General features: G+C 39.0%; 1 protein-coding gene across 3 annotated transcripts in view; it reads left to right on the top strand.

Annotated features, from left to right (window-relative positions):
• atp6v0a1b (ATPase H+ transporting V0 subunit a1b) overlaps positions 1-25,551 on the top strand; it is a 37,586-nt gene extending 12,035 nt beyond the window's left edge. For 2 of the 3 annotated variants that reach the window (XM_084740792.1, XM_084740793.1), the window contains exons 13-22: positions 91-254; positions 609-699; positions 1,261-1,379; positions 2,644-2,860; positions 4,378-4,485; positions 6,260-6,460; positions 9,067-9,084; positions 13,187-13,304; positions 13,693-13,864; positions 25,106-25,551. In XM_084740792.1, coding sequence (XP_084596918.1) covers positions 91-254; positions 609-699; positions 1,261-1,379; positions 2,644-2,860; positions 4,378-4,485; positions 6,260-6,460; positions 9,067-9,084; positions 13,187-13,304; positions 13,693-13,864; positions 25,106-25,199 — 1,302 coding nt within the window. In that variant the 3' untranslated portion in view covers positions 25,200-25,551. The remainder of the gene's footprint in view (positions 1-90; positions 255-608; positions 700-1,260; positions 1,380-2,643; positions 2,861-4,377; positions 4,486-6,259; positions 6,461-9,066; positions 9,085-13,186; positions 13,305-13,692; positions 13,865-25,105) is intronic. The other variant, XM_084740794.1, reaches the window with a different exon arrangement.
• Positions 25,552-26,567: the final 1,016 nt, after the last annotated feature.

Here is a 26,567-nt window from a genome sequence, read left to right as displayed (position 1 = left end):
CCAAATATCATGTTGTATGATATGATATCGATAAATTGTGCTGCCATAATACAACACTGGATATTTCAAAGTTATTGTGTGTGTCTGTAGATGTTCAACATGGTGTTTGCGGGTCGCTACATCATCCTGCTGATGGGGATCTTCTCCATCTACACGGGTATCATTTACAACGACTGCTTCTCCAAGTCTCTCAACATGTTCGGCTCTGGATGGAGCGTCAGGCCCATGTTTGGTCCGAAGGGAGCCAACTGGACGTAAGTCAGCCATGATGTTCCACATCCCTCATTTTCATTAATGTTTTCTCCAAGTTCATCTTTTTTTTCTCAAATCAACAGAGGAAGTTGAGCACCACACCTGATTTTTGAAAATATTTGCCATGAAAATTGTCAAAGAATATCAGAAGAATGGCAATAGCTAGATGCATATTTTCTTTCTTTCTGGCAGTGAGATGAGAAGATGGGTATTGATCTCATGTCTGTGTGTACAGGGCCAGAGTTAGGACATGGTTAGCCTATCTTAGCAGAAAGACTGGTTCAAATATATTGCTGCTCCCTCTGAAACCTGTATCATTTCAGTATTTTCATTCATTTCCTGCTGTTCTGTTCTAGGTTTGAGACACTTGATGGAAATGCAGTTCTACAGTTAGACCCAGCCGTTCCTGGTGTGTTCAACGGACCTTATCCGCTTGGAATCGACCCGGTAAAACCTGTACTCTCACTACAACAACAGAAAAAGACACAAATTAATAATTAATGCATCTACCAGCAAGTATTATGTATGCATTAAAATCTGATAAATCTCTCTTGTTCGCAAAATGACCAATATGCATCTCCTGTATTAACCAGCCATCCTCCCTCATCATCCCCTAGTAGCAGAGAAAGTGTAGGGCAGAGACATTGTCTAGTAGAATATGTGAGTTTAGTCTGTCTGACTTACTGATCCTTTATCTGACTGGTTTTGCCCTGACCACAGCTCTGAAATATTAATATCTTAACTGTGCTGTATGTTAATAAATCCATGGAGCTGTCTGTGGTGGTGCTGAAGTAGCAGATGGATTTGTCATTGCGACTTTTCCCCTCAGTCACGCCATTCTGTCAGTTTCATCTCAAAACTATAATATTCTCGAAACTATACAGCATGTATAGCAGTTTACTTAAAAGAACTGGTCATCTTATCACTAAGCTAGGGCCATCCCTCCTGTTAGAAATGGACAAATCGTCTCTGCTGAACTCATCTGACTGTGTTGTTTTGTCTGTGCAGATCTGGAATGTTGCCACCAACAAGCTGACCTTCCTGAACTCCTTCAAGATGAAGATGTCTGTCATCCTGGGTGTCATCCACATGCTGTTTGGAGTGTCTCTCAGTCTCTTCAACCACCTGTAAGTGCTACACTCAACACCACCAGTGCTGAAACTAACAGCTGAACCCTGTCACTGTATAGTCATTATATCTCTTGAAGGGAAAATTCACCATGTTTTGTGTGGATGTCTGTTGATGGTAAACGGAAGCAATAAATTCCTCAATGCTGCTATTCTGACAGAGGAAGCTGAGTTTATGATTTTATGTTATCATGTATCACCTATAGCTATTACTCTGTTAGCCAAAACATAGTATTAGGTGACAAAAATACTCAGAGTGACGTAGTCTGTAGTTCTTCCTGAACACCAGCAACATCACTGAGACATCACTGGATGTAGGAAGAACAACAGATTTTGCAGCAGGAATTTATTGCTTCAACTGGCTATATTTACCATCAACACTGACTGGAGATCTGCATGAAAGTGGTGAATTTTCCCTTTAAAGCTGCTACAAGTGATTCTAAAGAAAGATAGTTGATTGTTGAGTCTCATTCACAGGTCTTGCTGACTAACATTCAGGGTGTTGTGCTCAGTTATTTACATAGAAGGATGATGGAGGTAGTTGTGTGAAGAATGGAAGAAAGAGCTTGAGAGAAGCCAGATAATCTGGTTTGGAACATTACCAGAAACACACAGCTGGTTACTATCTATTTCTGTGAAAAGCATGTCCAGTTTCTCAGTGAAAATGCCAAAATCATAGTTGGCATTTCACTTCATGGACATGAAAGTGACACCTTTTAAGTCAGAGTACAACACAGCAAGCATCTGTCTCATCTTTTTGTTTTTTTTCTTTACTCTGCATTGGAGATTCTTACTTTAAAAAATGCAACAATGCAACTGTATTTCATATTGTGATGGGACGATATATATGGGCTATAGGCCAGCTGCGATCTGTTGCATCGCTAATGACTGCACATACACAGATAATCACCTGGATGAGTGTTAATACTGAAGAAGAGGAGTGAATCCCACTGATGTAATAGTGTTATTGTCATATCCATCTGATACAATAACACTGATGGAGTATGATGAAACTATTACCCTGATTAGAAACTCTCTCCATATTGTGTTATTGAGACATGTTGATCAGGTTTGTCAGGTTGCAGCTCTTCTGGTGGACAATTCTCATGCTAACATCCACGAGCTGCTGGTTTTCACCGCAGGCCAAAATCAGCAAAGTAAAGCTTCTCAACAAATGCCACACTAGATTTTCTATCACTAATATATTAGTGTTACTATAATATTTGCTTTGTCTGTGTTGTTAACTGATTCCACTGCTCTGCAGGTACTTCAAGAAGCCTCTGAACATCTTCCTGGGCTTCATCCCAGAGATTGTCTTCATGTCCAGCCTCTTTGGCTACCTGGTTCTGCTAGTCTTCTACAAGTGGACAGCTTATGATGCCTTCACCTCCAAAGATGCTCCCAGTCTTCTCATCCACTTCATCAACATGTGTCTCTTCAACTACAACGACCCCACCAACAAGCCCCTCTATGCAGGACAGGTGCTCCCTCCCTCATTCACCCCTCTGCCTCTCCCAGCTTCCTGTTCCCGCCCCTCCCCTCATGCACTAGTAAGGTTGAATGCTGCTGGAAAGATGCACAGTAGCTCATATCAAACACACTCACAATAGATGTCAAATATACTTTTTTTTTCTGGTCAGTGGTCAGCCTCAGCTACAGAGCAGCAGCAGCGGAGCTGCTCCAGGATCCTTCTGTAGGAGTTATTCTTACTGATATGAGTCTCGACCTCAGGTTAAACAACAGGCTTTCAAACTGCTGTAGCAGTTTGCTTTGCCACTCAGATGTACAGTGCAATCACAAAAATAACTTTCTGTTTAAAAATATTCTGGCTCTTCCTGCATATAGTGGAACATCTTATTGGGGAACTTTTTTGCAAGGCTGGTTACCTGCTAGTTACCAAACCTGGTTTGGTTTAAGTGTTCCATGTAGCTTACCTGCTCTGGAGAAGCTCTGGGTGACAGGGCAAACATTTATTCCAGATGCTTCACATTTAAGTGTCTGTGCTCTACACGTTTTAAGAGGTGGGAAAATTAACCGTATATACATTTTTCAAACCAAGTGCATCGTTTATACTTCACCCTCGTGTGTCAAGCCAGATTGGTTGTTCTCATGGCCTCTTGTGGTTAATAGTGATAAAACACCCACTCCAACTCAAGTTGCTGGGAACTGCCATAGGGTTTTTCTCCTGCAACCCATAGTTGCAGTGGGAAATTTTCCACCATCTGCCTTCTGACTAATAGCCGGTGGGTTGCTAGTGGAACAGAGGGTGCATTTCCTCAGAGAGAGCCAGAGGCTGTGTGCGCCTTAATGCATGACAAGACAGCAGCAGGACTTCTTTAATTATTTAAGTCTGCTTTTTCTAGAGAGTTCCTCTGTCCTGGCAAGTTTATTGAATTTCCGAAATATTAACTGGAGAAAATGATCAGTTCAGGTGGGTGAAGGGTGGATGATTCATGCATACATGTGAACTCAGAAGAACTCAGAACCCATTTGAGCATCACTACTACCTAAGACAAAAAAAACAAATCGTGTAATGCAGCGTTACTCTGAATAGTAACTGTAATATAATTACTGTTTTGAAAATTTGCTTACACTACTACTCATATGCCTATACCTTGAACAATAGTCTGCTCTCCCTTTAATAACTCTACAGCTGTTAAAAATATATAATAGTAATAGACAAAGAAATAATCAGTCAGCCTTTGGGTTTACAGATACATCTGATAAATCTGTCATCAGATCACATCGGCATATTATTTTTGTTAGATGAAAACAATAAATAACTGTGGCAAATTCAAGGCAGCAAAGGAAAGCTTGTGATTTGTTGATGAGTTTCATGTAACTAACTAGATTCATATGAGCCAAAAGAAGCATCAGCAGTTTTTTTCTGTACTACAGTGAGAGGAAGGACTGAGTTAGGCCTCACCAGGATCTGTTCGGGGAATCTCTGCTACACATCACCAACACCTTGTTAACCTCTCTCTGTTTGAATCTGTAGATGGGGATCCAGGTTTTGTTGGTGCTGATTGCCCTTGCATGTGTACCCTGTATGCTGATTGTGAAAACTATGGTGCTTCGGCGTCAGCACCTGTGGAAAAAGCACCTGGTATGTGACTCTGACCCCACCTATAACCTTATTGCCACCTTTGATGAATAACAATTATAACCTTTTGTTTTTCACTCCTATTCTGCCATTCATTTCAATGCACATTGTATGTGTAATGTGGTTGGTTGTGTTGCCATGAAAAATGCTTAAAGCCTGCCTTGGAAACGCTCATATTCTGAAATGTGGTAGAAATACAGACTGAGGGCACCCTAACAGCTAATGAGCTGCCTCTATATTCTCATATTCCACCTTTCTTATTTGATCCAGAACATTACATATCTAACTAATCCTATCTGAAATAGCTGATTAAGCAGCCTGTAGCTCTCATACTCTCACTGGTTGTCTTAAACCTCAAAGAAATGAACAGCCTGAAGATCAGTACCAGTTTAAGAGAATTAAAGTTGTGTTTACCATAGTGCATAGTAAGTGGAGTAGAGCTGCAACAGTTAACTGAATGATCCTTTATTAATTGATTATTAAATTAATTGTCAACTATTTTGATAATTAACTTATCAATTTGAGTATTTTTTAAGAAAAAAAAAATCTCCTCTCTGACAGTAAACTGAATATCTGTGAATTGTGAACAAAGAAGACATTTGAGGACGTCATCTTGGGGTCTGGGAAACACTGATCAACGTTTTTCAGCAATTTTTGTTTTATAGACCAAACAACTTATGGATTAATTGAAAAAAATAATCCACAGATGAGTTGTGCCAGTCAGTATAAATTTGAGCAGCTGATTTAGAAAGTGTCTCTGTCTTTTGACAAAAGTATATGTATTACTCTTCTTCACATTGTATTCACTTGATTACAGTTAACCAAAAGTCAAGAAGCTATAGTCTAATTTTGTTTTGTTCAGTTTTAATCATTTTGAGGCTTACATCCACAACCTTTGATGAAGTAACTTAGCTTTTTATACATGTTGGTGTGTAGTTTGTCCCAGCTTGTTTTGCAGTCACATCTTGTGGTTGTAGGTGACTTTAGTCTATAAATCTTTTACTTTATTGCTTCCAGGAGCTGATAACAATAGCTGATATGAACAGAAACAGCAGAGACACAATATAACGGAAATTTAACAGAAATTAATGCATTTGTCTATTTTTCCATCTTTAACATAATAGTTGCTTTACATTGACAAAAACTGTAACAAAACAACTTCTTTCAACCATAGATTGTGTATTAAATAGGATCTCAACTTATTTAATATAGTGTCTGTGGCTCCAGCTCACTGTTTGGACCGCTTAACAAATTTTCATGCGCAATTACTACATATTGCTGCTTTAATGCAGTATAAACATGAATTACTTAATATCAAGTTATCACAATTAGACAGATGACATTTCAGATCTAAACAAGTCACTAGAGCTAACTAGTATGCTGACAAACATGTAAGTGTACATGGATGTTGGTGGTAGCTTTGTCATTTAAAGTTGGCAGTAGTACAGGAGTAAAGCTGTACTATAAATACGATTTTCTTCTGTGTTTTGAGCTTTAACTCAACCAGTGAGATTATTTTGCCCTCAAATAAATGGCTGCGTATCCCAATTTAATACTGTAACACTGATTTCTTAATAAAATTGTTTTATGTGGCAAGATTTCAGTAGTAGTAAGTGTTACGTCTCACAAGTGGTGGATGTATTTCATTTTGGAATGACTTCACTTTCTGTGCTGGGTGCCCTATTTTTACTGATTAAATTGAAGTAAATTAAGGAGAAAGCGTTGAACCTAAGGCTTGCTTTAAGCTAGACACAGCTCTTGTGGCTTCTGTATCTAGTCCCAGAAGAGGGAAGAAACCCCTGCAGAGAATCTAGAGCAGTCTTTAGAGCAAACAGGCGTGTCCTCATCATGCACCGGACTCACCCAACAGGGCACGCAGAAGTTCGGAGGGGTGCGGGTGGGCAACGGGCCCACGGAGGACGAGGCTGGCATCATGGACCACGACCAGCTCTCCCAGCACTCAGAGGAAGGAGATGAGGTGAGTCAATGATGTATCACCAAACATGCAAGAGTTTTAAGTTCTGAAAATGAACAAATGAGATTTCCAGGCCTGTGGGAACCCCATACTTAAGATATAAACATGACTACATGACTTGTGATGGTAGCTTCATGAGTCACTTTAAAAGTGAGCCGTCATAAACTAAGACTTTTCTAACATCTTTAATTATATGGTCTGCAAAAAATATATATTATATATATATAAATATATATTCTTCTGTCACTGGTTTTCACTAGTTCCACATTTTTCAACATAGAAACCTCAAATATTCAGTTCAATTACTTCATTATTGCTATTATTTTCTTCATATATACCTTTCATACTGGATCATGTTCCACATTCAGAATAATTATGGAATGGTCAGTTTTTCATACATTTTCAACTCTTCTACTCAATCAGTTTTAGCAAGACACTGATAGACCCTTTCGGACTTTTCCAACTCTTCACATTTCTCCAACTGCTTGAACATATAAATTAAAGCCAACAACTGAGTTTAGTGGCAGCCATTAGTGAAATAATTAGTTTAGCTCTTCAGTTTTCGTTTATCCCTTTCACACTTTGTCAGCTATTAATAGTCTTTTCCACTTATTTTTACTTCTTCATTCTTTAAACCAGAGACTATTCAAACTTTATAATGTTCCACGTCTGTAATACTTTATGAAGTTTATTCAACTTCTAAATCCTGTTCATACTAATTAGACCCACATTTCCAACTCATCACACTCCTTCAACTGCTTCGACATACTAATTAAAGCCAGAAATTCAGTTTAGCATCAGTTCTTCAACATCCAGCATTCACACCACAATTATCCTGAATGCCAAAACATATATAATACATGGCTAAAATAACCTTAAGCTTATATAATTGCTTATAGAATTGTATTGTTTTGTGATGGACTCAAAATAGAGTTTTGACCTGGGAAAAGATAAGATTTAACAGAACTTTATGGTGCAGCCCATTCGCTATTACCTTGCTTTACTCAGTGTTGTGCCTTCATATCAGAGCGCAGTCTTTTCTCCTGAGTAGTAACAAGAGATGTGGGTAATGTTGGCACAACAGTGCACAGAGAGACAAGCAGGGCAGGGATGGACCGGAGCAGATAAGAGATGGATTTTCCATTTCAGAAACATAAACAGCGAGGTGGTTTTATGAGAACCAGCGAGTGGAATTTCTGAACAAAACAAGTTTTTTTTCATTGTGTGACTCAGAGGTTTGGTGTTTCCCAGGTCTCCTGCATACTAAATCACTCAGTGTTTACGTTGTGATAACATATTGCATAACTGTAATGTAATAAGACTGCATTTTGTCATCATTATTCCAAGTGTATGATATTCCACATAGGAATAACTTATCAGCGGGGTTATGGAATTGAATATTGCATAATGTTGGGAGCAGCAACTGACTGAAACTTTAGTGAATACTGCAGAAAATGCTAACATCCAGATACATTGATTGATACAAGTATATGTAAAATAATTATTTTACCTTGAGTTTGTGTATCATTCAAAATACATGCACTGATATTTGATCTTCTAATCAGTGGTGGCTGGCAGTGCTGGATATTTGGGAATCTAAACATATTCAGCTGTTGTTGATAAGATCAGCACCTTAGTTCAAATTGTGGTGGGATGTGCTTTATAGTTCTGCATGAGCTCAAAACTGGGACCACAGCCATGATTTTGAAGGTCAGGTTAGGATTTTTTCAAGTCTGTCTCAATGCAATAGTCACATACTATATGTAGGTTGAAGTTTTGTCACTGTAATCTTTCCTTCTGTCCATACTGGTTGTGAAATGATACGTTTATAACATGCCTGCATTATAAGCAATCAGCGTCAAAATCCACAGTCCTTGTTCTGTGCAAAAACACATTTTGATGTTCAGCTGAAGCTAATATAAGGCTGTGGGAGTCTGAATTAGTCTAATCAAGTGAGTACCTTCATCCTGGCAGTCGTGTATAGTGTATACTGGTGCTGTGTCTCAGCAACAAACCTACAAGTGACCTCCAGGACTTCCTGTACCTCTTTGAAGTGACTAAGTAAGGACATGCAAAGTGAGAAAACATATATTAAAAGACAGTAAAAAACTGTGGAAGATACTCACTTGATGTGCGTTGATTACAGTGACTCATAACTGTTTCAGAATATGTACGTCATGAGAGTACAGACATTAAAAAAATCTGAACCTATCCTTTAAGATTTGAACTGACTACCGACCATTAGCTTGCCAGGCTAATGCAGTTCTTTGGCTACTTGTTGTCTCTTTCCCTCTTCCCATTGGGAAGTTCATGTATATTTTCAACACATGACACAAATGGATGCAGATGGTTGGAACAGTCAGAGAGAGAAAGACAGAGATACTGACTGAAAGTAAACGAAACAGTCCAACATGAGCCCAAACCTTTACCCAACTAAATGTCTCAAACCTGAAACAGGATACCATTGTCGGGACCTGCAAGGCTTGAAATAGGTTCCAGAGTCTAGTGAAATAAACTCCAAGACAGTAATCCAAGAAAAGATGGAGCCTACTGGATCAATACAGTTCCTGAATTATTCCACTAACCTTTGACCTTTGCTTACTTTCAAGCATTCAGAGGAAGAGCCGGTAAGAAACCTGAGTTTGGTATCTTCTTAGCATGTCTGGATGCTGTCTTGCCTGATCTGTTTGTGTGTTTAGTGCCAAGTGGTGTTTTGTCTTTCTTTGAACTCTGGTCGATCTGTCCAAATCTCCTCTACTTCTATACTGTCCGCCGCCCAGTGCAAGGCATGTGTATGTGTGTGGTTGTAAAGGTGTGTGTTTGTCTCTCTTACACAAATTGAAAAAACACTTTAGTCAGATACTCATTCTTAAAGTCTTTATTTTCAGCATATTATGCAACAGTAAACTGTCACAGTTTCATTTGTTTCCAGTGCAGTTTTTTATCGGTCATGCTGAGAGTCTTCTTTGTTGTTGTTGTTGTTTTGTTGAAACGGGACAGAATACGTTCAGTAATTATGCTGGTATCAAGAAAATTGCCTTGTCAAAATGCCTTAAAAAAAAAAAAATCTTGACAATTAGTGTCACCTGTTTTAACTTACAGTTACTACCTCAACTTTTTGGCAAATGTCCTCACTTTAAAAGAAAATACCTCATAAGACTCCATGAGACAATGTATCCTTGAATAGATGGCCAATAGAAGGCCACTGAAGTAGAATATGGGACAAATGCAAGTATGAGCAGTTTTGAGATTGAGAGAAGACCAAGTCCAACTCAGAGTAGTATGTCTAAAACAAACAACAGTTCCTTTTAAATAGTCTTCATCTTGTAATCTTGCCCCAGGATCACACTACACAATATTTTCACCCTTTGAGAGGGTCACTGTATCAGATTAGGCAATCAGAGTAAGTGTCTTTCCACCTGTCTAAGGTGAAAAAGTTAGTTTCCTGTGTAATACATGAAACAAGTGGAATGGCCATATTTCCATGACATAGTTACATTTTTTCCATTGTTTGAGGTTTGATTAATGCTCTTTTAAGTACATCATCTCATGTACGTTTGAGTTAAAACACGCACAAGACTGGGACAAATACACACCAAGACCAAGATCAGTCTGAGTTAAAGCACCCATGAGACTGAGAGACCCATAGGCCAAGTAACCCAGAAGAACCAGGAGATCAAAAGATATACCAAACACTTGCAAGGCTGAGACAAATGGCCACAAAACCACTTTATTAGTTTTGGGCACCAGTACGACTTGGTTCAGCTTAGGCACCAAAACTACTTGGTTAGGGTTTGGCACTAAAGCGACCTGGTTAGGTGTAGGCATGACAACTACTTCACTGGGTTAAGGAACCAAAATACTTTGTTTGGTTTAGGAACAAAAACTGGTTGGTTGAATTAAGACTATGAGTACTACCCAAGCACAGTGCAATAGTATTAACCAATCACAGCATAGTAGGGCGGGACTAGGTGAAGCAGTCTTGGGAAAAAGATGATGCCTACAAAACACGTTGAGTCAGCAATGAAACACCCATAAAACAGAGACAGGTCTGGGTAATAAGATTCTCGACACTGAGACAAGTATGAATACAACAGCCCTGCCCTTGAAATACACCCTAATTTATGTGGTGTCTCTGTCAGTAGTACTACAGCCCTGCTTTTGAAATATTATCTAGTATTTTTGTACCTGTATCAACTGAAAATGAGTCTGAAAGCAGTTTGTGGATGCTGAAAACTGTCTTTTGACTGAGCTGTTTTTGTCCTCTCATCACAGATCTAAAGTTTTGTACATTGTAAATATACATTGTGAAATCACATGACTCTGCTCAGCTGAAGTGTCACTACATTTCTAATCAGAGCCACTCACCTCTGTGTATTTTGCCATTATGGCATGTTAACCAGTGTTGTTTTCATTAGCCACTTGTGCCGGAGACCCTTTGAATGGGAACAATGAGTGCTGCTTCCATGAACTCTATTTCACGGGTCCAAGGACAAAAGAGAAGCATGGAAAGAGGAAATCAGACCAGCACAAAGCCAAACCCAACAAGAACAACGTAGAGCAGTAGACTTCAGTGTTTCCCCCTCCCTGCCCACTCACATACAGGAAAGGCTAGTCTTGCTGCAGGAAGGAGAGAATGGAGGAACTCTGTTGACTTTACAATACACAAACAAGGCCCTGTGCTGTGATCCTGCTGAGGGAAAAAGAAGAAACAAACTCAACCAAGGCAGACGTCTTTGCTCTTTGTTTTCTGTCTAATCAGAGCTAAAGGCTCAGGCAGGGGTCAAAAGTCAAAGGAGCTGCTCATTAAGATGATAAGAGAATTTCTGAGTCATTTCCACTGTCAATGCCATACTGACACAATAGTTGTTATTATTGGCCACATTTTGAATAGTAGAGCTGGGTGATAACCATCTTTCCATGTAAAGTAGAAAGTGAAGTGCTGATAAGTTATGATGACGTATGTGTCAGTCATTTCATACTGGAAATTCTATTGTTGTAGTCTCTAATTTTTATATTTAAAACAAGCAAAACTCTTAAAATAAAGACACATACACACAATAGCAGTGTAAGTAAAAGCTAAATTTAGCAAAAACAACAGTTACATAATGTTTTCTGTGGCTCTGGAGGAGCCGAGCTAAAGGGATAGTTCACCCAAAAATGATAATTCAGTTATAATCTACACACCCTCATGCTGATTGAAGGTCAGGTTTAGTTTTTTGGTCCACAAAACACTGCTGGAGTTTTACAGGAAAACAACGTTGCAGAATCTACCAAATAATGGAAGTGAATGGTGACCAGTTTTCAAATGTAAAAAAACAACAGAATAAAAACATGAAATGCCTCCATACTGCTCGTCTGGTGTAATCCAAGTCTCCTAAAACCCCAATATGCCAAGTTGACTTACAAAAAGTTATTTACACCATGTTTTCATCCTGAATCTTCACTGTAGATCCTTTGCTTGAAGCCACATTCACATGCACATGCTCATTATCTGAACCGAGTGTCTGTGGTGTGACGGCTAGCAAACAGCATGTCGGGACAAGAAAATACAGATATACTTTCTGCTAAAATCAGACAAAAACTGTTTAAAAAACAATTGAGACAACAGTCGAAACACAGTGGATGTAGTGGTGGCTGGAAAGTTAGAGAAGCTGGCTTGTGACGTGAAGGTTGCCAGTCCATCCTTCTAGTGTGTTTTTGTGACAAAACATAGTTTGGAGAGCAGACAGGGAATTCTGCCTGGTGAATGACCTTGTAATTGGTGACCCTCTGTCTCTGATCAGTCATGTAGTGACCAAAGCACAGCAACTTCAAGACTTGCAATTATGAGGCAGAGTGGTGTGGTGTGAACAGCACTGTGATCTGACGACTTTGAAAGTCAGATACAGCAGTGCTTTCCCTGCACTGTTACCACCGAGGAGCCATTGAGCAAGGCTTGCATGATCCCGTGAAGTTGCAATAACCAGGTTACAGCAGTGTATGAACTAAATGTAGTTGTTGTGGTTGCCTGCATAACCTGATTTCACTGCGTAACCTGATTTCAACCTGATTTTATGTGTGCATGTGAAAGTACTGACTGATACCTTTTTGCTTAACACAGCAGTCTGAATACTTAAATGTCTATAGGTAATTACTGATCTGAGCAGACAAAAATGACTGTGGAGTTCCTCAGGGCTCCATTCTGGGGCCACTTCTGTTTGATATCTTTGTGCTGCCACTATTTCAGATGATGGAAACAACAACATATGTTACTATAATTATGCAGACAACATGAAACCATTAATATCTTACAATGCACTGTAACTTGTACTCTCCTGTTATATCTTATTTTTATTTTCTAATTAACTCTTTTGGATTTAAATATATTTTGTATTGCCTTGTGTTCCTTTTACATTTTGCCTTTTATATTTATGTTATATTTATGTTGAGTTATCTTGTTGTTGAAATGTGCTGTACAAATAAAATTGCCCTGCCTTGCCTTAAGTAAAGATTTAAAAAGTTTGTAATGAATCTGTTAACAGCAGTGCATTAGCTTTGTCCTCTGAAAATAGTGTTCATAAAAAGACACTGAAGCCATTTCTCCTTTTTCCCAATAAAAGTGTGAGCTCAGTGCCACTGGATGTACAAAACAGCAACCAAAATAACAAACAGACAAAAAAAAAAAGAACAAAAATATGTTACTATAACCACACTGTGTGCACTAAACATCTGGTCTTTCCACCACAGTTTAACTTTGGGGACGTAGCTGTCCACCAGGCCATCCACACCATAGAGTACTGTCTGGGATGCATCTCCAACACAGCTTCCTACCTGCGCCTCTGGGCCCTCAGCCTGGCTCATGCACGTGAGTAAAGAAACGCAAACACAAACCAGTGTTCAGTTTGACAGCAAATTTTGGTGACGCTTCAATTTCTAGGTCCCATAATTTCATGGTAAATTATGTGTTAATTAACAAGTAGTGTTTTCATGTAGTGGGTGGTAATTACCAAGTAACATATTCAAAATTTTAGTTAGATGCATTATTTAAAAATTTCTCTAGAATTTCCAAAGTCATACTCCTAGAAGAAACATCCATTAACCTGTTGACCTTTTAATTCATGATCCAAGATGAGCAGCTCTGGGTCATTCACTTCTCTAATCAGTACAGGACAGCTGGAGTTTCTGTATGCTTTCAAACATGCTTGACAAATTTTGGTGTAAACCTTGTTGTTGTCATCACTGTGTGTGTGCAGAGCTGTCTGAGGTGCTCTGGTCTATGGTGATGCACCTGGGTCTGTCCTCCCGGAGCGGCGGCGGCTTCTTCGGCCTGTCCATCATCTTCTCAGCCTTTGCCACCCTCACTGTTGCCATCCTGCTCGTCATGGAGGGGCTGTCTGCTTTCCTGCACGCCCTGCGTCTGCACTGGTTAGAGACACACACACATACACAGCCTTCATGCACGCGACCATATGTGTAGTATATGTGCAAATTTGCAAGTGAGCACATGCACACACTCACACACCCACCACTGTCAGTAAATACTCTCTTATGCCGATACAACGAATCCCACATTGATAGAAAACACACAGCCGGCCAGCAAGCTGTCATTGTTCACCTGCGAGCCAACTATTTCTGCCCAAGCTGTACTTCTTCACTTTTACATGCACATGAGGAATGCTAGCAACATGAAACATTCCTGACCCAGAGTGCTTTACCAAACTGTGAGTGTACAGGACTCCTGATAACCTCACACCCTCCAGTTCCATCGCCTCCTATCACCGCCTCCACCCTGCTGATCCTGTGTGCACCGGTGTAAAGTACATTGACACACAGGAGAGTCAAACATTTAGGAATACAGGATGTTATCCAGTGTAGAGAAGACACTGATTATCCTACAGCAGGAGCACACTCAGTGTATACAGTGACATACAGCCACTTCATAAAAACATACTGTATGTATTAACATGTGTGAGGAGTAATTATAAGCAGAGGTTACTGTAATAGCTGTAATCATGAATCATATTAATGGAAACATTTGAATGGACAGGATTCTCAGTAACAGTGTTTTGAGAAGGTACACTGATGGAGCACTACAGAGAACTATGTAAAGGAGGTGATGTGAAAGTGATGAATGAGGAATGGAAATCATTGCTTAGGCACTGAGGACGTAATTACATATACATTGAGTGATTTATAAGTACATAGGAACTGATTCGTATACACACTGAGCTTCTTTGTCAAATAGTTCTTTGTGTCAAGTAAAAAAAAGTAGCAACATCTTGTCAGTTGATCATATATATATATATAGTACTGGGATATATTGTATATATAGTGTGGGTGGAGCTGAGGTGGACATTTCCAGCACCTATCTGCAAGGCCACACCCCCTTCTGGCAGAAAACTCAGGGTTTCATATAATAGGAGAGATAGGGAAATGTCAAAAAGCTGCTGTGTAGCAGGCTGTAAAACAAATATACATACTAATCCGTCACAGTCTCTGCTTGCTTGAGACGAAAAGATCCCAAAAGAAAAGCGGTAAGAATTTATGAGCCTCCAGAGAACATTAATTATTACTACTGATAGTGAGGTAACGTTAGCTTGAGGCTGCTGGATGATACAGTACAGTAGCATCTGTCGTCTGACTAAATCTCAGTCTAGTTTAGATGAACAGTTGTTTCTTACCAGGTTTTCTTATTGTCAGGTAACACTGAGCCTAACTATACCTGATAATTCAATATAAACAGAGTGTGGCCTGAAGCTGACTTATTATCCTTAATTTATGAAGTTACTGTGGATGCCCAGGTTCAGGCAGGTCACAGAAAAATTCCTAGACGTGTTCATAATACAAAGGTTTGTTTAACTCGACATGACTTCATACAAACTTTTTTTTTAATTCTGATTCAAAAGCACATAAAATTGCATGGCTGTCTATGGACTCCCCAGGTTTCCCCCAGGCACAACGTGAAATTTTGGCAAAGTACCTGTATGTGGCTTGTTTGACTTGCGTTTGAAGGCAGCCTTAAGTCAACACTTAAGCATTGGCTTAATTTTTCAGCCCCTGGAGGCTGCCACTTTGTTAAAATATGTTTTATGAGACCTTTAAAGGGAAAATTCAGCATTTTTCATATGGATTTTCAGTGGGTGCTGATAGTGAATGTAGTCAGTTGAAGGAATAAATTCCTCAGTGCTGCTGTATTGACCAAGAAAATTGCTGCTTGTGGAACTATGCTGGCAGTGCCCACAGGTGCCAGGATCAGTGTATCACTGCTTTAGCCTATAGCTGCACAATATGGTAAAAAAAAAAAAAAAAAAAGTAATATTACGATTGTTTTGACTGAAATTGTGATTGTGATATGATTAGTGAGAAAGAACATTTTTTCATCACAGTTTTCATTTTTACTGAAAGAACATTAAAATCATGATGATGTGGTATTTACTGAGGTCTGTACCAAACAAATTTTTTGTTCAGTTTGTCTCTGCAGCACTACAGTACCTCATTATGATGCTGTTTTCTCACACATTTTTCCTTTTTCAAAAAATCAAAGTTTAGTTCTGGTTCTGTGATATTGCAGTTAATTGTGCAGTCCTGTCCTATAGCTATACTTTGTTAGTCTGGACACAGTTTTATGTGACAAAAATACTCATCTAGCATGCCCTCAGCAACTCCGAGGAAGAGACTAGAAATCTGAGCTGAAATAGCCCACAGTTCTTCCTTAATGCCAACTGTATCACCGTGACATCACTGTGACATCACTGCATGTAAGAAGAACCACAGATTTTACAGCAGGAGAACTCAGCTTCCTCTCTCTGTACAGCAGCACTGACCACGCTGACTGCAGCTCCATATGTAACGCATGCAACATGAAACTGATACTGAAATTGATCCTGACAACTCAATACAGTCCTGAAATTCCAGTACCCTCTTATGTATCACAAAAGTTGACACAGTGTTTGGTGCTGGTTAATGTAAGAGAGTTGAATGAAAGGAATGATGTTGGCTGGTATGGAGACATGAAGACATGTTCTGCCTCTGTCCATCCATTTATCACTGGCTGTGTGTGGCACAGTGGATTTGAGATTAACAGGTGCGCCCTGCTGCATTTCTGCTTGACACACCATTCATTTAAAGCTTCTAAGTGAAAGCAATAAGTGTATGTTCTCTAATCGTTCTGATCTGGTTCCTGCTATTAACACCAAGCCTGACGTCATGGGTATGAGATGGATAAACAGAGACAGGGAGAGAATGTCTTGTGTGTTTTTGTTGGACAGAGGTATGGTTCTAATGCTTAACTGCTACTCTCAGGGCTGACTGTTGTAAGTAGGTTTAAGTAGAAGCTGTCTGTCTGTCTGTCCTCTGTCTGCCTGTTGTTCCTGTAAACTAGTGCAAAGTGATCCGACCACCTTTCAAATCTGAGCGCAGCTGTCTTTCATCCACTCTGTGTTGTTCTTCCAAGAAGCCTACAGTATGTGTTGTGTAGTCCCACCTGCTTCACACATGGGCGGCTGTATGTTCCAGGCTGGAGGCCATGCTGTACAGAACTATGTTATGAAAGCAGGTGTAATCAGCTGAGTTGAACCAGATGCAATATTAACACAGTCAGTCTAGAATGGGTAAGATTGAAAAGAAAGTGACGCCAGCCCAAACAACATACTTTTATCAACATATGGGCAGCTGTACAGCCTTTATTATTGACACATCAGACAAGTGGGGGCAACTATGAGAAGTGTCATAATACCTTTCAGAGATGACAGATATACTGCATATACAGCCATCAGCTGCTTTTTATAAATTGCATGTTACATACATGACATGACTTTATACCATGACAACAAGTGTATAGAACTGTGGCATAATCTGAATGATGTTTCATGAGTCAATTTCATAAGCAGTACACGCATACCAGCCAGTGTCATGATACCAGACAATCAGAGATCTCACCGCCTACAGATTGTTTGTGGATGTCTAAATGTAAAATAGTTGCTTGAATGTTCCTTATATTATTTTAAGGACACGCTTTATGTGAAAAAAAAACACTCTATCCCCATTCTCCTTAGTGGTAGGCACACAAATGTGACCAGTTGCCCGTAAGAGTTTTTCTTTTTTTTTTTAAACTCCTAATTCAGTGATTCCCAAAATGTTGGCCATTAGACATCATGACAATTAAATTAATAAAATGTTTTTAAATTTCAGTTTGAACTTACCATAAATAATTAGTAAAAAAAGTAGTAGTAGTAGAAAAGTAATTACCGTATTTTTCGGACTATAAGTCGCTCCGGAGTATAAGTCGCACCAGTCAAAAAATGCATCATGAAGAAGAAAAAAACATATATAAGTCGCACCGGACTCAGTCATTCATATTCGTTGCCTTGGCAACTACCAGGGCGTGGAGACATACCTGCACCGTTGACAAGCCTCTCCTGGCAGCACGTTGTTCAAGCACCCATCTGTGAACTTGTTCCTCCAGCTGTGGCCATCTTGCTTTTAGCCTGCGATTAGCTTTCTTTGTTTTCTTCATTACAGTAAGAGTAACCTCCACTTTTCGCCAGTCCCTCACAAGTTTCTCACTCAGTCCAAACTTTCTTTCTGCTGCTCGATTACCGTTTTCGGCTGCATATTTCACTACTTGTAGCTTGTAATCTGCAGAATATGATTTTCTTTTGGGGGGCATTTGTGTTAAGTCTTTCTCAGTTGTCTTTAAGTTAACGTTTAAATTAATTTTCAGTGGTACAGGAGTAACAGATACCGGTAGTTGTCACAAGCCTAGAGTGCCCTCTCGCTGCTGTAGGTAATATTTACTCCTTGGTCATGTCGGTCAGTGTGAAATAACATTTAAGAACATGTGAAATTATATATTTTAATTTGTACAAGTCACACCTGAGTATAAGTCGCAGGTCCAGACAAACTATGAAAAAAAGTGCGACTTATAGTCTGGAAAATACGGTAGAACTAATAAAACAACGCCATGGAAATTGTGTGTTGTTCTTCATGTATGTGACCTCGTTTAACAGTTGTTATACTGTATTGGGTGAACTGTTACATTAACACTGGAGCACGTCTTGTGTCTTGTCATCAGTATTTAGTCTCGTGTGTTGATCAGAGGTGTGAATAAAGGTTTAGTTTGGCTCCACGAAATTTTCAGATTTCAATCTGGGACCGTATTTTTTGTATTATACTTTTCCATGAAAAAGTGTAAATGTGCTTTGAAAAATATGTACACAAATCTTATAGTTGAACCAAAAAAAGCACTTTTTTTTTTTTTGTTTTAATGTCAGCATTGTATCTCCCAGTGCATTTTCATAATCTCATGATCTCTGTTTACTGTCTGCCCTCATTTATGAAATGTTTGATCGGGCTGATACCGATGTTCAAATCCAACATATTTACCTTGTGCACATTGGATTCAAACAGTGATTTTGTAGCAGGCAGACAGTAAACAAAATTCAGTATTGGTCGGGCTCAGAAACTGTATGAAACATGGACCGAGGTTTCTGAAGCCATCTCCAATTTGGCAGAGCCTGACTCGGCGAATTACCAGCTAATCCAAGAATGGGCAAAAAGGTGGCGTGTGCACTGTGCAGGTGTCATGAACAGAGAAATTAGTCACAGAGACCCAAACTGTTGTTTGTACCAGGCTGGAAACATGTTTATTACTGCTGTTAAGTTTGATATTTTAATATGAGGCTCTATGAAGATTGGCTTGCTTTTGGAGCCAGCCTCAAGTGGCCATTTGAGAAACTGCAGTGGTGTCACTTTCGTGTTGGCCTCATATTTCAGCCTGGAAGGTTGCCACTTGGTTGAGCTGTACTGCTTATAGAGAGATAACAGAAAATCTATAAAGTACAGATTTAAAATGGATTGTGAATTAAAATTAGAAAGTTCAAATGCCATAAACACTGAGTGAAAAAGAAGCGTGTCCCCTGAGGCGGAGCCAACAGAGTGGAGCTCAGTGCTTCAGACATTAAAAAGAGATTCTGTCAATGATCTTTTCAGCATAAGTGAAAGTTTCAGCTTCCAGTGGGCCACAGAAAGAGGCTGTGGTTCTGCTGGCCAGCTCTCAGGCTCCAGTGTGTGTAAGTGTATGAATGTGAGGCACTTTGTTAATAAAGCAGCACCGTGTGGGCTCAACAGGTCTCCGCTAAGGTTAAAAGAGTAGTGGAGTATTTTTCACAGAGGTGAGTGAATGGAAATAGTCATGTTCAAAGTAAACAGCAGTCAACCTGGACCCTCTGCTCTGCTGTCCACTCTTCACACACACATGCTGATGAGTTATCTGCACAAACACACACGCATACACACACACACCAGAGTAAGCAGAGTGCGGTGTGTGTTAGGTACGAGCATTTTTTCCACTTCCACAGCTGTGTGGAGAGGCAGATGAGAGGATCTCTCATTTCTTTCCTCTCTTTAAGTGCTGCCCTCTCACAGCTCGGGCAGGCCAAATATTTGCCACGGCTGGGAGACATTCCTGGGCACTCCCCTCGCTCGCTGAGGCCAGGAACCAGCAGGAACTGCAAACCTACTCTTAGTGTTTTCCTCTTAAATGAAGACATCAGAGCTTGTCAGGATTTAAGAATTACAGTATCTTAACTGCGGATACAAGTGAGTTTACTGTGCTGAGGAAAATTCTGAAAATATGGAACTCTATAGATAAAAAAAAAACTTGGAAAGAAATGTGAGACAGTTAGTGAATGAACAGTACTGTCATTTTACTGCAGATGAATCAGAAATTGCAGTTCTCAGAAAGAAAAGCCTTGAAGTTTGTCTGTAATCTGTAATATTTTAAGAGAGTTATGACAAAATGTGTTATCTACCATTTTAAAAAGCTGGAACGCTCATAAAAAATAATTGCTGGTATTAAATAGAATGTCACTGTGTGTAATTAATAAACATAATTGTCATAAAGCTCTATGACATGCCCTTTTCATTTTAAGATATGAATCCCTTAATTTAAGAACTTCAAAATCAAAGTTGCGAGAAATGTGCAAAAAGTAAAGGTTAAGTCAGTGTGTAATATTTATGGGATCTGTTGGCAAAATATGGCTGAAATGGAATATAATATTCATAAATATAACTTCATTTGTGTATAATCAGCTAAAAGTAAAATGTGGTGTTTTCTTTACATTAGAATGAGACCTTTATATATTATATTTATATTTACAGAACTCCTGTAAAACTTGTCATCTCCTCACTTTCTGGATAAACTAGCCAAACCATAACCAAAAAAGTTGTTTATTAACCTAATCTTTGCCTTAACTCCAAGATTTAACGTTCAGAGAGTTCATGTCTGATTGTAACTTCAAACAATGATGATTTTTAAATGTTTTTGTTATCATGTATTTTTGCAGATACACTCACATCTGCAACTGTGACTAGATTTTCAAAGAACTTTTACCTGACATACATTATAACATTACAACTGAATAGGGCTAAAACATATTGATATTGATATTGATATTGATATATTTAGATGGACTTAAATCCACTCGATAGGAAGACTGTATTCTTATATCAATGTAAGAAAGTAAAATAAAAAACAATAAATAAATAAAATGGACAAACCAAACTGGCTCTAGATATGGCCTTTCATGTTTTAGTGAGTTTCACAGCCACCATAGTTTCTCCTACGCTCACCCAGTGTTGTGATCTGGTCCTTTAACTGGTCCTGAAACTGTATTTTTAATCCTCTTGACCTCACAGTGCCCATTCTATATTTCACTATAGTTCCCAGGAATGTCGTCTTTTTACAATAATCCCCAGAGTATTACAATATGAGAAAAAGTGTGATGTAGAGTCTGGAGGGACAACTGACCGGGTCGCTACTACTATATATAAATTCAGTGATTTTTCTCATATAATTTTCCAAAAATACTACCTAAAACACCTTTGTGTGAAATGAGAAAGAGGTTTTTTGTTGGAAATCACATCATATAATCACCATCAGTAAACAGCTGGACTTACTTGGCTCTCATCAGTAGTGACAGCTGACCGGTTGTGACTTTTCAACATATAAATTCAGTGATTTTTCACATAAGTTGCCAAAAATACATGATCTACAAAAACAATTGTGTAAAATGACGAAGACATTGTGAGTTTTTTTGTTCAAGAGTTGCTATGGACGTCTAACTGGGTTGCAACTTTTCTGCATATAAATTTAGCAATTTTGCTCATATAAGTAGCTTAAAAAGACTACTAACACATTACTGATGTTTGTTTGTAGAACACAGCTGTGTGGGGTAAAGTGTGAGACATTTCTTTTTTATTTCGAAAGAACAGCATTATCTAGTGAAGGATCTGTTGTTGTCAGATTCTACGTTGACCCAGGAAGCACAGAGAGAAATGTGGATCATATCTGTCATAAAATTGATCTGAAGTTACTCTCACTTCTTTTAGGCAGACCGAGATTCATTCCAGCACAGCTATGTACAGCAGTTTTAGTGCTACTTGTTGTTTTGTCAGGTGTTTCTAGAAATTTTCTAGAATGTTTTTGAGATAGAGCTGTTTTGGCTGAACAGAAAAATTATCATTGAAGTGAGAATTACACATAGAATCACGTATTAATCAAAAGGTTCATTTTCAGGATGCCATGAACACAACTTTTCCCCAATGAGCAGGAACCCCAGCAGAGACTGGTTTTATTGGTGGAGATGTGAGAGGAGGTGTCAGTGACACGCTGCTCTGGCTCTCAGCAGCCATATTTGGTCACACAGAAATCTGAGCTTGTGCAGACCATAAGACTATTCCTCCTAAATGTCCCATCCATCAACTCTCTGCACACTTCTGTCCTCTCTGCATGTGTCAATGTCTGAGACATGATATTCTGTACAAGTGAGTAAGTGAGGAGTTCAAGGACTTAAAAAGGCTCAGCTGCTCTTATGTTCTTAACACTTGCTCAGTACTACAGTAATCATGTGTGTTCAGTGTGGAACATGGAACTGATTAAAGCCAGCACTGTGGGTTCCTGCATGTGGAAAGACTTCTATCTGGATTTCCCCAATGCCATGCTCTGCACTGCAGCTACAATGATTATCAGAAATTTTAACAAAATCATGTTCAGGAAGGACATGAACCAGTCTCATGATTTTCAAGACATATTTTGCTACCACTGTCTGGGAAGGAACATATTAAAACCAGCTTTATAGATCACTATGTCACCACAAATAACTATTTTCACTTCCTAACAATTCACCACGTCTACAGTTATAAATATTAATAACACATAATCAGATGTCAGTTATAAATGTTAATAAATCATTAATAAGGCATTTTAATCATTAAAGTCTGCAGTAATAAATGTTAGTAACACATTGTAGGGTTTTTAATTATCAAATGTCGTGTTATAAATGTTACTAAGTCATTAATAAGGCATTTTAATCATTAGGTCTGCAGTTATAAATGTTAATAACACATTCTAGGGTTTTTAATCATCAAATCTCCGGTTATAAATGTTAATAAGTCATTAATAAGGGGGTTTAAGTCTGCAATTATAAATGCTGAGTGTCTATTTGCACCTGGCAGCTATTAAGGCTGAAACACACCGCCGACAGATGCTGTGTGTCAGATTAGCTGCCCCTGTTATTTTCTATGGACAGGCCCCACACCGGTGGCGGCAGGGCTATTCAACCCTGGGTGCAAATAGCATTGTTGGTTACTGACACCCGGGGTGCCAATAGTGATTGTTACAGTGCAGTATTACTCTCAAATTGTCTAATTCCTACGTCAGCAGTGTCAGCACACAGACAACATGTAGAAACAATACTGGTGTGTTTACTGGAGTGAAGCAGCACTCTGTGTACATCCTGTACTAATGTAACATCAGGTACTATCACAACCAGGCCAAGTGTCAGGTCACTGATGAACGATGCTGATAATGAAATGTATTTTATTAAAATCATACATCAGCCATGCACTGCTGATAAAGATGGAAACTATTGTTATTCTTATCAGCTTTATCTTTTCATTTTCAGTCATTTCAGAGGGCTGAGCAGGGAATCATTCCATTGTTATGTGGGAGGACAGGACTTTGACTTATTTTATTGGAATGTGCCCTTCCTTAAAGACAGAACAGCCAAATGGATTTCTCTGCTTGTTTTTAGTCTGATAAGAATTAGATAAATATCGCTAAAACTGCAACATTGCACTTCAGCCTTCAGGTCTTACATTCTGACTCTCCTGGTTTCTAGCGTACTGTAAGGATGCAGGGTTTGTTCCTGTCCTGTTTCTTTTTTGTTTTGACTGGAGCCAAGTGCCCTTCTCCAGCTCTCAGTCTACACTCTGTACTGACTGGTCTGTTCTGGACTTGAAGCCCCACAGCCTGAGTTACTGCCACACCAGAAAACAGAAACAATGAGTCAGCTCAGCTAGGAAGGTGATGGTAGTCCAAACAAGAAAGCTGTAGGTATCCAAGATCAACCTAGCTGTGAAAAAGACTTTCTTTTTTATTGTCTAGATAAGAATACATTGTTCAGCAAAGCACAAATAATGCACTTCTTATACCTAAACTTGTTATTATTGGGTAAAAAATTACACAAGTACTTCATTTTAATAGTATAATATTATTATAATATAATACATGTATGTATATGTATAGTGTTCTAGTACTTTGAACTGCAGTAAGAGGACCACATCAGGAAACATAAGTGCAACTTGTGTAACTTTTTTAATATAAATGTTCAAATATATAGTACATTTTTTAAGTTTCTTATAGCTCAATGTCCCGTAATAAAAATAAGTAAAAATAAAAAAGAAAGAAAAGAGAGAGGTTAAAGGTACAGTATGAGGATGTGGAAATATATTTCATGTTTGATTATGTACCAATATAGACTCATTTTGATGTGTTAAAGGCACATTGCAAATGAACAGTAGGTTAGAAAATTAAACGTGTCAGATTTAACATGATTTCCTGCATAAGCCACGCCCACTCCTGGTCTTCTATATGAATAGAGATACAGACACAGATAATTTTGTTGTTTGAACAGATACAAATAATGACATCTCTTTGCACCTCTACTAGATCCACTGTTTTTATCTTGCTGTAGTGATGCTAACAGAGTCATTAAGACTCCAAGGCTGTTCTTTAAATGTTCTCAGCTGTTTGGTTCTAGGCGTGGCAATGCTGCTCAGTAGGTTCATCCACCAGTGTGGTCCAGAATAAAACATCTCAGCTAGAGGATGGATTGTCATTAAATTTGGTTCATACATTTATGTACTGTTCAGGACAAATTCTAATGACATTATAATGTGATCCTCTGACTTTTCATGTAGCCCCATCATCAGGTCAAAATTCCAGTTTGGTTTATGACTGAGTGACGCACCCTGCGCTGCCTCTGATTGGCTTACCCTGATATTCTTACTTTAACCCTAACCAATCACTCCTCATGCCTAAACTTAACCAACCCAACCAACAAAGGCAACAGATACTACCTTTAGGGGCAAAATTTGACAGAAATAAACATTTTGTGTGCACAGAAGAAGTCCAAGATCCGAGATGAACTGAGTCAGCGTTTCATGTTGAGAATGATCTTCCTCAGCTCACCCTGACAAGAACAATATTCAACCAGAAACACAGACAATACTTTGGTATTTTCATTGTGTGATGTGTATATTTGGATATATTAAACCATTCTCATTAAATCCCAGGTCTCACCACTGCTTGTCCTCATTTTTCAGGGTGGAGTTCCAGAACAAGTTCTACTCAGGCCAGGGCTTCAAGTTTGTCCCCTTCTCGTTTGAGAGTATCCTGGAGGGACGATTCGACGAGTAACCAGGCCTCAGCCCAGAGTCCCCAGCCCTCCGTCCTCTTTGTGTATGTGTTAGTGTGTGTGTGCATGAGACCAAGTGCAGCCCTCTTACACCCTCTAGTGTTCATTGGTGAAACTACTATCGTGTATGAGCTATAATGTAGTCCTTGTGAAGGGTTTTTCCAGTGCACATGTGCCAAGCTGTACCCATAGTGGAGCTTCTATTGCTGTGGCACAGACCCATCACTGTGCTCAGCACTCCGTGTGTTCACGTCTCCTCCAACAGCTTTCCCCCAAACATATCCATTACATAATACACTTGGCCCTCTTGGTCCTTACAGACAATCCAGATTGAGATTGTAGGCGGAAGTAGAGAAGTCTCCATGACTGTAGTGGCACCTCACGAGTAAAGTTTGAACACTGTCATGTATGCAAAGGATTGCACTTTTTCAGAAATCTGTCCAGGAGATCCTGTAATACTGGTGAAGATGCCATTAAGATGAATGTTAGAATCTACAAAACTTAAATTTATCAACTGAATTCAGCCCAGTTTTAACCACCACCCCGCTGATTTAGCTTGGAACTATGTTTCCTGGTCCAAATTCCACTTTTACAGTGTCATGTGTTTCCGATTTTCTTTAAGTGATAAAAAGCTCTTTCACAGGCCCACTGTGGAGGCCAGGCAGAAACTCTACATCCATGCTCTCTACTTTGTGATGAATATCATCTATATTACACAAAATGTGTTTGGTTCCACTCTGGCACTGTAGTACTGGCGGTCGCTTGAGAAACAACACATAAATCAGCAGCCTGATTCGTCTATACCCCTAAACATTTGCATTTTTGTGTCAGAATGTCAGTATTAATGTGGGCTTGCCACAAACAACCAGGCTTTCTCAGCATGGTTCAGTGTTGTCTGTAGGGTTGGATATCATTTGGATTTTAACAATTCTGATTCTGCTTATCAGTTTCAGCTCTTAATGATTCAGATTCTTTCCTGCATTCTTCACAGGAGAGTTACATTAAACGCTAATTAACTTTGATCAGTGTTAAGCTAAGCTAACGTTTGCTAGAAAGTGGTCATGATGGGTGGGTCTCTTCTGGTCCCTTGAATATTTTGGGTTTACTGAGGCTACTTCACTCTAACAACAGAGGAGACGGGAGGACATGCACAGAACTTGTATTTCTATAGGTGCAGATTTACAACCAGGGCAAGTTAAATTTGCAGAATCATAATTAGAATTTCATAATGATTTCTTTGGATTTGTAATTTTGGAGTCGATTCTTATTTGGAATCAATGTTCTCAATGTCTAACTCTAGTTGTCTGATCAGACAAATTTTTTGTGAATCAGAGTAAATTCCCTCAAATTTGAGTCCTGTGAACGTAATT

This window comes from Lutjanus erythropterus, chromosome 17 (genome assembly GCF_056507025.1).
Source record: "Lutjanus erythropterus isolate fLutEry1 chromosome 17, fLutEry1.hap2, whole genome shotgun sequence".
Lineage (NCBI taxonomy): Eukaryota > Metazoa > Chordata > Actinopteri > Lutjaniformes > Lutjanidae > Lutjanus > Lutjanus erythropterus.
The sequence above is the reverse complement of the archived record's forward strand: the minus strand, read 5'-3'. Positions and strand labels throughout refer to the sequence as shown.